Below are 16,205 nucleotides of genomic sequence, written 5' to 3'. Positions count from 1 at the left end.
AAAAAAAACCCCAAAAAACATTGATCTTTATTTTTTAATCATGTAATTTACACTATTAGTATTACAGTAATACACTTACTGACTAGCTGATATTAGAAAATATTCTATACTAGCCTATTAATAATTTCGAAAGACGACTTTTTAATACGAGTCCGAATTTATTTTAGCCACCTGGTCAAAAGTTCATTTGGTTTGTTTTATTAGCTAACTTAATGAAATGATGAATACACAACATATTTATTTCTTTGTAAATAAATGTTAAAGCAATGCTAAGTGCAGCTGCTAGCTTAGCATTTCGTAACTATTTTAGTAACACTGTTCGTGAATCACTAAATGTCACCTGTGACCTTAACCTTAAAGAGATCTCCAAAAGAGAAAATAGCAACTTTTGCAGGTTTTATCTTAAAAAATAAATAAATAAATAAATAAACAAACACCAGCTTCCAACACAACCTGAACCAACATAGAAATTTTAACTATATTAAGTCATGTTTTCACACTAAAAACATGCACCTCATTTGGAGACTAAACTAACCCTTTTTCCTCTTAAAATGAACCAAATCTTATAACCAACAATATAACCACTTTATTAGTAGGAAAAATATCCCTTAAAAACATATCCATTCTTCAAGATAAGAGAAATGTCACGTTTTGAGTGTCAGCATGTGTCTGCCGGTAATCATCTTTTTAGAGATATTTCCAGTAATCTCTTGACATTTTGGTCTGACAGAGATGTCTTTATTATTCAGCTTGAGAGGATGGTACTGCCCCTGTGCACCCTGCTCTCTATGATCCTGCTTCATCATCAAAGTTTACCAGGGTACTAAAAATATTTTTTTTCCCAAACCGTTAAAATGCTCGCTATGAAAAAAGCCAATTGCAAGAACTTACAAGTTACCAACTAGCACACAAGTTCTCTGCTTACTGCAATTAGCTAGACCAAATAAATGCAAGATTTGTTCAGATCAATACATTCAAAGAAACAATGACATGTAATGACAACAGATGCTTTATAATAGTAATGAAATCATTGACACGTGACAGTGTTTAAAGTTTTATTGCATAAGATTTTCCGATGAAGAGACAAACATGGCCTGTATAAAGGCAAAAAGTCCAGTAGCAGTAAGGAAACAGATTTGTGTAAACCTTTCACCTCATCAGAACATAAAGTTATAAAGTGCAAAAATTGAGTATCTTTTTATTTAGGATAATACAATAAAAAGGCTTCCATTTCATTATATCTTTTTTTCTCTTCAGCATTACTGATAAAATGCCCCCCAGTAAAGATAAACTATCAGCTGAAACACAACTTAATGCTACCACCGTATAGCTGCAACAACACATTACACAGCAGTTTAAGTCTTCAGTTTATGTAGAAGAAAATATAATGTGTGGGGTCAGAAGCTCAGTTCTGAATTGTTTTACAAATATATTTTTATAAATAATTTTTAAATAGACCATGTAGCCATGCAGATTAAGATCCCTGATCCTACTGAAGTCCGATCTCTTTGTGTGCAGGCTGTCAACTCCTGCGCACAGAGTGTCAGATATTTATCATAAATCCACCCAGAAAGTGAAATATTTAATGCCACTAACCATCCAAAACTGACTTTTGTTTGCATTATAGTTAGGGTCCATCGATTAGTGGACTAAACTTGGTAAAGCAAGAAAACAGTAAAAGTGACAAAGTTAAGTTGCAGAGTAATGTACTTCATGTATAAAAATGAAAAACTTGACACACTTCACAGCAAAAAGCTGAACTAGCAAGTCATCAACTTAACTGTAAAAGCTTCAGATTACGGAAATAGAAATATATAATTAATGAAAATGAAGGTTGACTTATATTCACATTTTATGAAATACTTTGATAAATTTACAAATTACATCCAACAAATGAAACGATAATGTGGAGCTTATAATGGAAAGAAAGCCGTTCCTCTTATATATTATATTATTTTCACATAGTAGCACGAAAAAGCAAAGACAGGAATTGTTGTTTTACTACCGCAATGTACAATAAAACAATCAGACTATTCAGTCTAAAAGATTTATGTGAAATTAAAAATAAAAAAAAAGCACAAGCAAAAAGAAACTAAGAATGGTTCATCATTCTTACAGTATAGAGATATCACAACAAGCCAAGTCATCAAGATGATAGAAAACTAGTTAGTCGTGAAAACAGGGCACTGTCAGATTGTGATCTGCATCAAAACGTTGATTTATGGTACATCATGTGGGTTGTAATCATGCAACATTACAGAGCACAAGACCACAGGACAGCTTTGTAAGTGGAAAACAAATTTGGCTTAAAGCTTCTCCAGGAATTCGGGCAGATAATGGGTCGCTTTTGGTGCGATGGATTTGTACTTGAGGCTGAAGTTAGTTCATTATTTGGGGAAATGTGCTTATCTGCTTTCTTTGACTGCAGTGGCTCTTTTAGGACTGTTAACTGTTTCGTGGGAGATCATTTATTGTCTCTAAGCTCTTTTTTAGTATTTTACCAAGACTCCATCAAGCAATTGTGCAGTCATTGCACCCTTTAGCATTTTACCCCAATAAAATGCACACATTTCATTAAACAGATGAGTTATAACATGTAATGAACACTGTCAGCGCTGGTAGGATAATGTATTAACACTGGAATAAACATCTCAGTTTTTGTGGTGTGTTGGTTTGGACATTAGATTTGGGAGGGGGACACATAGAAGGACTCTGCCCAGAAAGAGATCAAGAATATTTCCCCAAATGTCAAAGTATCTTCTTAAATTTAAGGAACACAAATGATAGTTATCAAACCTCTCTGAGTACTAGAAGCTAAAATAGTTCACCTCATTTGTCTCATTCATAATAATGACACACAACACTAATATGAAGTCATTAACATCAGGATTTGTTTCATAAAGTGCTAAAATAATCCCAGTCCAAGGGTCTCTTCTCTTATAGTACTGTATGTTGGCTGTACTACAAGGTTTTCTGTGTGTTGGAACAAATTATAGCATACTGATTCTATATTTGTGCACACCACACACAGTTCTTCATAAAACAAAACAAAAAAGCATCATGTCTTACATTTATATTAAGTTAACAGTAAGGAGTGTCCTGGGATCTTTAGGACTTAAAAAAAAAAAAGCAGGGATTTATCTTCACTGAGAAGATAAAAGGAAACCTGCTGCTTTCTTTTGCATTTTTATGGACATAAAAAGTATTTTTATTTGAAAGTGATACTTTGTGTTTCAGTATGTAAAGTCTGCTTATGTGGGCTAATTTTCCTAGCTCTCTGCTTGGCTCAGTGTTCAGTGTGTTAAGGCCTGTGTGGGTGGCCTGCCTCGTCCGCCAAGTTGAGGATGTAGCCGGCTATGTCATGCTCTGTGGGGAAATCAGACATTACCCACGATTCATTGGCAGTAGTCACTTGCAGACGACACATGGGACAGTTTTGGCTCTGCCCGCTCCTGCGAACAGAAAACTAAGAGTCAGTGTTTGTCTGAACGCTTTTCATTTGGTTAAAATGTCTGTTTCCATATAAAGGTCGAGCTTATTCATTCTAACGCCTCACCATTTATCAATGCATTTTTGACAGAAGCTGTGTGCACATGGCAGGATGAGGTCAGCTTTCCCGTCCATGCAGATGCAGCACTCTTCTTCATCCGTCAGCTGCTTCACTCTTAGTGGAAACAAGATGCAGAGAAAAGTTTGACCAAATTAGTTTTGAGGATTACTACTTCTTAAAGAATCTGACTTCGAAATATACTCTTCTGTGTCATGAATGTTTAAAAAAAAAAAAAATCTAAAAATGATCCATACATTTCTTGCCCACTCACCTCCCCATCCACATGCTGGCCTGGCAGGAGTCAGTGGATGGGAGCTGGGCAGATGGGCCCTCTGTGGCTCCCTCTGCAGGTAGCACCTCAGCAGCCTGGCTTGTGATGTCACGGTATAACTGGATGAACTGGTACAAGTTCATGATCCTTGACGCTTCCACCATACCATTCTCCTTGTTGATCTAAGATGAGACAAATGGGATCACAGCACGAGGCATGCAGGGTCAACACACAGTGTGTATGAACACACGCCGTCGCAATCCTCCACTGCACTCAAACAGATGGTTGGTTGTGACGACCATGTGAGGAGTTTATTCATTAACTGCTGTTTTATAGCTGCTTTCAGCTATTTATTACAATTAAACAGTCTTTTCCAGCCAGTGATTATAATCCAATATTACTTGTACACAAATTACTTTTTGAACCACACAGCTATTCAAAATGGCCCCAAACTACAAAAACAACTTATTTGTATTATTTATTAGAGTCTTTCCCTGTGAAGTTGTTCTTTATCTGCACAGGCCTAAAAATCCCACTTCAAGGTGTTTTTTTCTATGATCAAACTATTTTTAGTCTAAAAATCATCTGTCCATTTCAAATCCTCCAAAAACCAAATTTTATCCATATCGATGTACTGCTGATTAAAAACAGCTTGTTTCTAATCAGCTTCATGGTAAAAACCCTTCTTCATTCTAAACACAGGAAAACTTTTTGCCTGTGGCTCCATAAAAGAAAACATGCTCAATGTATATGAAGGAACTATAATTTGTTACCTTTATTATTATTATTATTGGCCAAAAAAAAAAAAATTTCAGATTAAGAAACACTGACATATAACAAGGTAATAAACCACATTTGTATGCAAATGATTGCCAAGCAACAAGAAAAGAGAGACCTATATGGCACCAGACAGAATCAATATAAAGTTTATCAACTTTTTGCTACTGTTTTATTCATATATGAATTAATTCTTTTTCCAAGCTATCCCTGATCCATTCCATATCAAGCCAGATGCCCACCCTCCCAGAATCTGGTTCTGCTTGGGGTCCCTTGAAGAGATATTTTTCTACTTTCTAATGAAAGTACCCTGAGAGTTTGCTGTGACTTAGTGTTAATAAATAAACCTGAATAAGACTTTGTATGTTTGTGAGCATTGTGTTACTTGTTTAATACACATGATTTGAATTTAAAACAACTTGTTTATGGAAAAATCCACATCATGCCAACATAAAAGACCCTTAAAGCTTTCTTAAAAATAAAAAACACAACAAAACAGAAATTAAAATGATCAATTTCAGTAATATAAATCACAGAATAAAAATGAATAAGACCACAGGCAATATTTTGTCCTGTCACATCTGTCCATTTCTAACCATTTCAGAAGTGTGGGCAGATGGCCCTCTTGGCACATGCTTGAGGTTTACTTGGTCTTACTTTGGTGCAGACGATCCTGACAGCCACCTTCCACAGGGCAGATGCATCAGATCCTGGCTGCACTTCAAACAGCAGGTGTTTCTGCTGTCCAGCAGCCAGCTTGGCCGTTCTGAGAGGAGAGAAGGCATGTTCAGCTGGCATAAAGCTCCATTTTTTAAAGCAGTATCCTGCAACTGTTCACAGCAGTGTGAACACAAAATCCAGTGCAAACCTAAAATATGTTTGATATACACAAACATAGTTTTAAAACAATTTACTATTTCAGTTACTTCTACTGGTCTGTCATCAACTATACTGTTCTTTGTAAGTATTATCAGTTACTTATTATCATGTAATAAGATAACCAAACTACTACAATGATATGTCATTTCATGTCACACTGAACAACACTACCATTTGTCCTCCATATTATCTTGCCTTCTTGTTATCTCTTAGAGCCATACAGCTAAAATTAAACTGGCATACCAGTGCCCAGTGCTGTGGGGAATAAGATCCAATTAAACAGAACAGTATTCGAAGAAGGTCTCCAGAGTTCAGGTCCCTTGCTAAGCTCACATAAATATATCTTTACATTCCTCATAGACACTTGTAAAAAACCAGTTATGTTACTGCAAAGTTATTGATGTTTTAAATAGCTATGCAATCATAACAGACTGGGACTTACACATCATTTAGTTCAGCCACTCTTGCCAGAAACTCCTCGTAGGTTAGGTAGCTACTGTCACGTACCAGCCCAGCATGTTTCATCAGCTTCTCAGGCAGATGGTTCATCACCGCCTGACCTGAGATCTGCTGGCCCATCCTGGTGGCAGCAGTGCTTACAAAACAGCAGAGGCTGAAGGCAGCACCTCATTCAGTTCTGCAGAGCCTGGTGACAAACAGACTGTTATAGTCAGGAGAGTAACCAGATGCTGTAGTGTAACATGTTTATGTGGCTGCAGAAAATATACATGATTGCTGCTGCTCTCACAAAGCGGATCCAGTTTGGGCTACTCTTTTTCTGTGGCTGATAAACAAATGTCAGTTCTGTCCTTTATTAAATATGGGTAACTCATCCACTTATAGCTATCATTCACATCACAGCTTACACTGTAAGCATGTGACGGATGTATAAATGGATTTACCGACTTTGAGCTGCACTGATGTTGAGACACTGATAAGATCGACATGTCACCTCTTAGCCATGCTAATAAGGGTCTGAATAAGTACTCGCATAGACGGATAATTTATAGAGCTGAGCACATAGGACGACATTGCATGACAGAAGCAACACCGGTTTTATTTTGAGAGTGTGCGCATTATTTCGTATGTGTGGAAAAGATATTAAAATATTTCTCGTATTAAACAGAAACTACGTCTTATCTGTGGCAGCTACATTAGCACGATGTAATGGGAGTCTACCAGAGCTAACTGGCCGGATGTCAAGTATTTATTATAGAAGGCTGATGTTGTACTGGTTTGACAGCATTAGTTACTCATTCATAATTACTTTATTTCAAACATTTCCCACAATAAGTTCAAGATAGAGTCCAAAGTGCTGCCGAGCAGCATGTTGCTAACAAGCAGTTTGAGGTTTTCCCGAGACTTCATCAACCGGTCAAAGAAACAAGAATGAACAGAACAAACCTTTACAACAAACATATTAAATTAAACCAGATACATGTCAACATCTAGTCAGACTGTGTCAAACAAGAGCTTACCACACTTTTCTTACCAGAAGTAGAAGTTGGCATCCAAACTCCGAAACTAGCTTAGCTGTTAGCTTGTTGACAGAGCTTTCATTGGCGCAATCTAATGATGTCACTGATACGCTGCCTTGCGTCAGGTAATTGTCAAATTAGTTATCTCACAGAAATTAATTCACAGAAATAATATTTCACAGAAAAGCAATTTGGATTTGCTTCTGGAAGGAGTAGAATTAATAACAGTTGATTGATATTTCACATGAATTAAATTAAATTCAATCTTTATCACAGGATCCATGAATGTATTAAAATGAACAATGAATATCGCCTAGAATTTAATTTTGTTTGCTGATTTTTTTTTTAAAGTTGAATTTTTAAAAAAAAAAGTAAATTGTTTAACCCACTTTCCAAATGAAAAGAAAAATCCAAACTGGAACACGTTTCCTAAACATAGTTTAGTTTTGATTAATTCAGTTTGATGTATGGACTTAAATTCTTATTAAATGTGATTACAAAATTTAGAAGTTACTTGTAAAACTGTTTGGTTTTCATCAACAAGCTATATTAGCATGGACTCTTGCATAATAAACACATTTTTTCTTTAACATTGTATTACATATGGAACAATAGGAATATTCTTTACAATAAAAAAAAAATCACTTTTATTTTAGAATTGGGGGAAACTGTATTGTGCTTGTGAAATCAGTCTTTAATATTTAGAATTCTTTTACAGAAAGTAAATCTCTATTCAACTTTAATCTGTTTCGAACTCTTAGATAATATTGAATGGTGTTTTATTGTGTTTTCTTTTCCAAAAGAAAACAACTGATATCCAAATTAGTGACCCTCTTGTGAGGCTGATGTTACCATAAAGCAATATTGCAATAAATTGATGAAAACATTTATGCTGAAGCTAACTCTGCTTTCTGGTAGATTTTTGAGAACTTAATTTAAAATTCTACATAATGTGTACCCAGTAAAAAAAGAAAAAGGCAGAGAAGAGACTTAACTTTGATATTAATTACTGAGAAACACACTGAAATTCACATTTATTTTATCAGGTATCCTTGGATATTTTGGATGGATCTACCATATTTTTTAGACAGAGAAGTGAACAAGTTCAAGTTGCAGATACAGTATTATACTTTGTTTTGAAAATAAAGATATAGGACAAAGATTATCTACTTCATTTATTTTCTAGGGGGAAATGTAAAATTCATGAAACAAGATTGACAGACTCAAACTAAACAAACCACATCTGCATGACAAACTTGCATTGTACACAGTGCAATGATTAAAATAAAAAAGCTTCTAATTAATTATATGAATTTATCATTATCTTTTATTGTTGTCTGTTATGTACCTCTGGAATTGAATTGTTCTTTCGAATAATTTTAAATATTTAATGAAGTTTATAAAATTCTTCGATGGAACATAAATTTTTTGTAAACAGTCTAATTTCCCACCTTTCATGTTTCTTTCTAAGTTCTATTTAAGTCTATATTACAAATTAGTTTTAACTTTTCTTTTGTCATTTTGTTCGGTCAAACTCAAAGTAGATATGTGTGAGACAGCATTTTTTATGACTGACAAAAAACAAGACATTTGAAACATACTGTCCTATTTCAAATGTATTTTTATAATAGTTTTAAGAAAATACCAACAAATTTAAAAGCATAATGCTCATGTTCAAAAACACTTCATACATACAAACAGCTAGTAGTATAATTCATTAAGCTCATTGTGTTAGCATACATGAGCTAGGGTTACTTATTCAGTGCATAGATCCATGTCTTTAACAAATAGTGTTGAATCCATTTCATTCTTTCTGTTTTAGAAATTGGAAAGGAAAGTTTATGGGAGAATGATTCAGATTACACTGATGGTGTAACAGGTGCTGTAAAATGGTGTAAGAGAAACACAAAGGTAGATATTGTTATGAAGAGAATAATAAGATTAAGGAATCCTCTTGGACAGGAAGAGCTGAACGAGCCACATCAGGAAGTTTTATGCAAGAAGGATGATATCAGATTAAATTATATGAGATAAAAAAAACAATCATTACAGAGCAAAAGGGGAATAAACAGAAATATGCACAAACGGAACATGAAATCCATGAAAAATGGCACCTGAAAGTCAGGTTTAAGATGTCCCCTGTGTATGTAAAAACTTTGATCCTGCATAACATTGTCATAACTTATAAAGTTACTGAAGTGGGATGAACTTGACTCTGTGATGAGAAGCTTGTTTTTCACCTAAAATTAATTTTGGCTTTGGTGCTCTCAGAGGTCCAGCCATTTGTTATTTACTGCCAATCACAACACCTGAAGGAGACTCGTACAGAAAAGAGTTGCAGCACAGATGACACCTGTTTCTCACTCAGCAGAGGAAGGACTTAGCCTCAGACGTCCATTCTCCCTAACACAGATTCACTCTAGATTAAGATCATATAATAATAAGCAATTTTATTTTATTCAGGATCTTTGATGTTTGTGTCACGTCACAGCCCCAGTAAGACAAAACAGCCATGCACACTCTCTAGAGGCTGTTGGACTTAAGAAGGAAGCCAGAATACATGGAAAAGTGTCCACATTTCTGAGAAGAACATGCAAGATCAAACAGTAGAAACAATAGATCATCCAAAATAAGATTAGCAAAAAACAATTAGATCATTAATAATATTCCCTACATCTTTCAGTTATTCCTCATGTTTCACAAGTTGCACTCTTCACATAATGAGACTCTTCCTGCAAAATATGTGTTAGAATATTTTTCAAAAACTTGTTTTACTCTTTACAACACCTTCTTATCTAAATGTTGTCTTTTACTTATTTATATGTCGTTTTGCTAGGGGGTTGCAATATTACTCATGGGAATATATATATATATATATATATATATATATATATATGTATGTATATATATATAAACAACATCACATTTTCTTGTTTTAAAGATGTCACTATTTCATTAACTTTAGTGACACAAAATGTGCTGCTTTTACATTCTTCCATTGGATCACAAGCACCTAATGAAATATGAATTAATGATAAGCATTTTTTTCAGCAAACAATAATTGGAATGAATTTTTTTTGTCCACTTTCAGCACTTGAAACCATACTGGTGGAGTCGAGGATTGCGCAGCGGTGATGGTGGTGGTGGTGGTGTGTGTGTGGGGGGGTGTTTCACAGCAAGGAGGTTCCTTCTAGGTCAAACCTAAGCAGTTGTCTACAGTTTGCATGTTTTCTGCATAGATGCGTAGGTCTTTCCAGGTATTCTTCTCACAGTCCAACTGAAAAGGATTCTTGTTTGGGCAGTAGGTGTCTTTAAATTCTCCCGAGTGCTTGTTTGTTGCTCTTTGTTTGATAAGCCTTTATCCTGTTTCTTGCTAAGTAACCCTGACATAGGTTACCTCCTGCAACTCTACTTTAGAATAAAGAAACAAAAACGAGTCATGATTGATAACAAACTGTGCAATTACTAAAATGACCAGCAGATAGCAGCAAAGGGAAGCAAAGAACCTTAACCTCACATCAAAATGAGTTCAGTAAAGAACTCAGCTATGTGTCCAAATGACTGCTCTTTTAGACAAGGGCCTAATTATTGCTTTTTTTTTGTTGTTGTTGCTGTTGTTTGTATCGGTCAAAGTCACTTCAAACAGCTCCGAGATTTATCAACTTTTATCATGAAATGTATGTGTTGTTTTTGCAATCAAACAGTGAAGAAGTTGAATTTTAAGCATGTCCCGACACTCCTGGAACAGAGATCTGACTACAGTTTTTATATCATCGGCTGCTTTTCAGGCTCACTGTAACGGCTCCTCATCAGCAGAGCAAATAGCTGCATATTAAATCACTCAGTCAGTCTCCAGAGCCATTAAAACTTTACCTTTTATATTTCATTGGGGATAGATGTAAGAAACAGCTATTTAAAGCAGCACTGGCACAATCTCAAAATGGTTTAAGAATACTTTACAAACTACACAGATGGAAGCAGTAATTTCATAGAGTTATCACTTCCTAAAACTATAAATGCTCTATTTTAGTAACTGGTATTGATTTAGACATTGTGAAACCACGACAGACACATCTGAGCTCAAAGAGCAGCCCACTTATTTCATTAAAGATGGATTTTTTTTTTTAAAGTAGATCTTTTGCAAAACACCATGATAGATTACATGAAATAAGAAAGAAGCCACCAGCCAAGCATGTTCATTTTTATAAATAGATTTTCAGAAAATGAAAATAAGTAAAAAGGCTTCATGTACACATCAGTTATTTTAATAAACCACAATGAAAACTTACAGCAGATTTCTTAGCAACCCAAGAAAATATGGATTGACTGGAAATCAGAAAACAGCAAAAGTCCAAGATGAACTCGTTACATGAAATCAAGATGTCAAAAATTTATAGTATTACTTGTTTAATTGACTAACAGGTTGTGTGGTCCATAAACTAATAGTTCTTATGATGAGCCACTCTTTCTGACTGGCTGTAACAACGATCCTTACACACTCTATGTCAAAGCCGATCTTGTGGTCTACATTGTTAACCTCAATGTTCCCAACTTTAAACTCCCCTAATGTGATGTAGGATGAACACTGACGTCCCTGTTTGGTTTCCACAGACTTCTGGCCCACTTCGAGAGCTCCATGGTGAAGAATGTCATTTTGTCTGTCCTCTGTACCAGTCACAATTTTGATTCGGCTTATTTTTGTTGATCTGTTAAAGATTATGATAAAGAAGTCTCCGGTACATGGAGGTTTACCCCAGAAATACTCATCGACTATGCTACTGTAAGCCTTAGTGGCATCGTAGTTTTCAAAGACGTTGATGTTTGTGTAAAGACTGGCAGGAGGGTTGTCGGGAATGTCTATGGAGTCTTCCTCAAAGTCGTCGTCCTTCAGCTTGTTCTCTGCTCCTTTATAAGAGGAGTAGTAGCCCATGTGTTGGAACAGTGAGGGTTTGAAGCGGATCACGTCCTTCTGGGCCAGCAGACCCCTGAAGTGGATGAGGAGCCAGTCGCAGGGCATTTCCTGGTAGAACATGAGGAGGAAATGAGCCAGACGTGGCAGGTCTCTGGAGTGGTACAGTTTCCCGATGTAGCCCAGTTTAGAGAACTCCAGAGTGACCCAGTAGGAACCTTCTCTGGATGTGATGACTTTCTTCAGTGCCGTCAGGAAGTTCCTGGAGCAACGCACGTCATCTTCCAGCATCATGTAGAAGTGTGACAGGTTTGTACAGAAGTTAAGCAGAAAAGCGTAGTCCACGTTCTGCTTGGAGCGGAACCGGACTCGATCCTCCGGGTCATTGTAGTTCCTTTTCAGCCCATCCAGAGAGGGATAGTACTCCTCTGGAGCCTGGATGACCAGGAGTCGTCCAGCTATGATGTGGTGAGCAAACTTCCGGGTGATTTCCTGGACCAGGTTCTCGCACCAGACCAGGTCGAAGTCAGCCAGATGGACCACCACGACAATCTCTTTCAGTTCATCATAACTGGACTGATCAAAGATGGACTTGATCGTCTCCAGGAGGTAGTTCCCTCTTTTCCTTTTGACCGATGACAATCCAATGGTGAGATACTCTGTGAAGAGAAGTCACTTATTACATCCAAATAAAATACTAATTCTGTTTATATTCAGGTTTAAGTTGGAAATACGGACTTTTGCGTGGCAAAGGAACTCCAGCAAGGTAGCGATACGTCACATTGATGCTTCCAGAGAAATTGGACAGATCTCTAAATGTGTGGACATATCTCTCAGAGTTCGGAGGATGTATCAGTGATTCTCCCAGCTGACGTTTTTCAGCCTCCTAAATTAGAGAAAAAAAAGGTTTTCAGCAAAAGTTGCATTAAACTCAGATAAAATCGATAAACAGCACCACTGAAATGTTTTGGTGTCAAAGACACTTACCAGCACATATCCATCATCCATGTACAGGTTGAAAAACAGGAGAGAGGTGACCAGGAAGGCAAGGACTGGGAGCATGGATCGTTTTCTGAAGCACCTCATCTTGTCCACAGACTTCCACAGGAGCCTCATGATCTCGACTCTCACAGCTGGAAATCACAGAAGAGTAGACATTAGGTCATCAGAGGCAAAACCAGTTTGTAAAATTGCACAAATGACTTAGTGGTTTTTGTGAAAACCTTTGTGAAAACTGGGGTTATGAATTTTCTAATGATTAAAAAGAAGTAGATTGGTTCAACAGATGCATCATCTGCTGCAGAATGAACATTACATGTGTGGACTGACAGGACTTTTATGCTCTGTTGAGCAGCTTGAACTGAGCTGAAATATAAAGTCCTTAAAATCTTAAATCCTTAAAAATCTTAAGACATAATGGTCAATTTACGCAATACAATAAACTCAACATTAAATTCTCCCGTAAGGTTCTCCTTTCCTTTTTCCTCCTAATTTGGACCCCATCTCCCATTCTGCATCAAGTCTTCTTTGAAAAACACAAAGAAAAACATCAAACAAGGATGTAATCATTTTATGCATTATTTGTTTCCTTTTCACATCTTCTGTTCACCTTTTCTTCCTAACATCCTCTAACTAAAAACTCACACAGCTATTGACTGGCGCATTAGAACTGAGGAAACTCTGCAGTGACAAGATAATTCTGACATTTTCATTCCTCCAGGAAACTTCTTTCAGATTTCATTTGGATTTAAGCCACTGTCATCCCAAACATATTGATTAGTAGAGATTCAGTCAAAATAAAAATCAGTGCCAACCCTCAAGCATCAATCACAATACTGAACAGATCTTCATCTTTAATAGGTTCTGATGAATGACTCAACAGGACAGATGTGGCCAACGGCACCGAGACTGACGCAGAAGGCTGATTTGAAGGTTTATCATTGGATTAATCAAAATGACTCCCGGGTTATTTTGACTCTTTGGCTGTTATTTTATACATCAGTCATCTGTCCTGTTTGTGTGCAGCTGCCACACAGGCCACGCATGATGCTTCAGAAATCATTAAAAGCCACGGACATCTCTTTGTAGAAAATGATTGCTGTTAGCGTTGTCCAGGGCGACATTTGCTCATATTGTAAAGAGTCTTTAAAAAAACAAAAAAACAAAAAAACACTAAAACTTGGCTATAATCTGCCTGGTTTGGTGTCTCATCCAAAAAAAAACCACTGATCCCATGACACCCTCCCTAATTCTGATACTGCGCGACACCAAAACACAATATTTGATGTGCGAAGCTCCCTGGTGACGGATATAATTTCTGCAAAGACGTGCTGCTGGGCACACTGACTAAATAAACAACTTATTATTCATTGTGTTGTTCATCGCTTGGGTTCCATTTTGGGCAGAAACCCATCTGCCATCTGCTAGAAAAGTAAGCCATTTTGAGTTTCTGTCATGAAAAGGCACCACAGTGGCACCTGAGAGATGCAAAAGCGAGAGGAGGGGAAACACAATGACAGCTGTCACAAGTCAATATTATGAAAGTCCTTGCAAAAACCACCCACACACACACTAACACACCCTTAACTGGGATAGCAGCCTGCGTAATCAGATATTGAGAGAAGCAAGGGCTACCTAACAAGGTGTGATAATGGCTGAATGCTTTCCATGGGAAAAAAAAAACTGTGCTAAGAAATGAGATTTTTGTTTGTTGTCTCACAGTGCATCTAAACAACAAGCAAGTCTTCTATAGGTCACATATGTTTATATTGAAATGAAGGTATGTTTGAGAATAAATAAGCACCATTTTTTGGGGATGTTTACTTTAGTTTAAACTGCTTCTCGACTGCTACATCTCTTTCATTACATATTTAGTTTATTTAGTTTCTGTCAGCAAATTATCAGCCCGCATGACCTGCTTGCTCATTTCTACAGCTGAAGTCATTTCAGATTAGAGGTGCTAAAATAATAACTGGTAAAGGTGAATGCCAATGAGCTCCAGCATTTCAAATTTTAATATGTCCTGTGAGGTTTTCTCTTCACTGCTGCACATTAACAAAAGTCTCTCTGAGACAGAAATGGGGGGCTGAGTTTTCTCTGCCTACTAGGGTTTAACTTTATAAACTTAACTGAAAAAAAAAGACAATTTGCAAGAGCACTTAGCATTTGTACAAAGCTGACTGTTTGGATTCACAGGTAAATGTTCTGGATGTAAATTTAGAAATGAAAACCAAAAGATGTATACAGCTGGACGTATCTTTCATTCCTGCAAAAACACACACATTTATATATATATATATATATATATATATATATATATATATATATATATATATATATATATATATATATATATATATATATATATGTGTGTGTGTGTGTATATATGTATATATATGTATATATATATATGTGTGTGTGTGTGTGTGTGTGTGTGTGTATAATAAAATAAACAGAAAAGATACAAGTCATGTAACATCATTAAGGCAAATAAACAAAACAATCAGTGAGCTGCAGCACTAGCTCATGACAGCAATGAATTAAACCTACAATTCCAAATTGAAGAATCTACCTGGCGTTCAACATTATAATGAAGGGGAGGAAATAAAACTTAAATCTGGCTGTCCTGATGACAGCCATCTTAATCCAACCACCAGAAGGTAGAAATACAAATTCTGACTGGAGGGCATTCATATGACACTCTAAGTTTGCTGAAGCGTTCCTGAGTACCGTCTGCTGTATGGATCAGAGTGATGCTCCAACAGCTACTTTGACCAGACCACTTCCATCAGCGACTCTCAGGTTTTCATCCAAAGCAACAATAACAAATTTAAATGTTTAGTTGCTGGATCAACTTCTCTTTTTGGTTTTGGAGATTACTTCTGTTGATTTCTCACATGTATTAGTTTAACAGAAGAGACTACAGGTAAAAATACAGTACCCATAATGCACTGTGTGGATCATTAAAGTCATGTTCATTGAGCTCCTTCATCGTATGCCTCCAAACAGCATCCCCCTCAAAGTCCCTGATGTTTCTTCATCTCCAGTTTATAACTCTGTTGCTTGTTTGAAAGTCTCTTTGCACCTCAGCTTTGTTGTTCTCCACCACCTTTTGAGGAATAATTTATTCAGATTTTGTGCTCACCAGCGTTGTTCTAGGTTACTTTTATAGCCTCTTTGTGTTTTTTTATGTATGTATAGTGTACTTGTCTGAGTCTTGCTCAAATTGCACCTGGGGTCTTGTTTAATGTGATAGACCCTGGTCTCTGATGCTCAGCTGTTATGATTACTGCCTTGCTCCTGTGTTTAGACCGGCCCCTCAAGGTCCAGAGTTTGACACTG

The 16,205-nt window shown here is 36.5% G+C and overlaps 2 protein-coding genes across 2 annotated transcripts; both read right to left on the bottom strand.

Annotated features, from left to right (window-relative positions):
• Positions 1 to 1,041: 1,041 nt before the first annotated feature.
• rnf141 (ring finger protein 141) lies at positions 1,042 to 7,038 on the bottom strand. The gene is made up of 6 exons (XM_079246573.1): positions 6,970 to 7,038; positions 5,920 to 6,123; positions 5,256 to 5,364; positions 3,822 to 4,003; positions 3,557 to 3,664; positions 1,042 to 3,452 (listed from the first exon to the last, which is right to left on the bottom strand). The coding sequence occupies exons 2-6, from the start codon at positions 6,054 to 6,056 to the stop codon at positions 3,302 to 3,304; spliced, it is 687 nt and encodes a 228-aa protein (XP_079102699.1). The 5' UTR covers positions 6,057 to 6,123; positions 6,970 to 7,038; the 3' UTR covers positions 1,042 to 3,301.
• A 4,316-nt stretch (positions 7,039 to 11,354) lies between these two features.
• Positions 11,355 to 12,986, bottom strand: LOC306766540 (alpha-1,3-mannosyl-glycoprotein 4-beta-N-acetylglucosaminyltransferase C-like; the record flags this gene model as incomplete). The annotated part of the gene is made up of 3 exons (XM_079254320.1): positions 12,852 to 12,986; positions 12,603 to 12,750; positions 11,355 to 12,523 (listed from the first exon to the last, which is right to left on the bottom strand). Exons 1-3 carry the CDS (start codon positions 12,978 to 12,980, stop codon positions 11,355 to 11,357), a joined length of 1,446 nt encoding a protein of 481 aa, XP_079110446.1. The 5' UTR covers positions 12,981 to 12,986.
• Positions 12,987 to 16,205: the final 3,219 nt, after the last annotated feature.

Source organism: Telmatherina bonti, assembly GCF_933228915.1.
Source record: "Telmatherina bonti genome assembly, chromosome: 2".
NCBI classification, from domain to species: domain Eukaryota; kingdom Metazoa; phylum Chordata; class Actinopteri; order Atheriniformes; family Telmatherinidae; genus Telmatherina; species Telmatherina bonti.
Note: the sequence above shows the minus strand (reverse complement) of the source record. Positions and strands in the feature narration are given on the sequence as shown.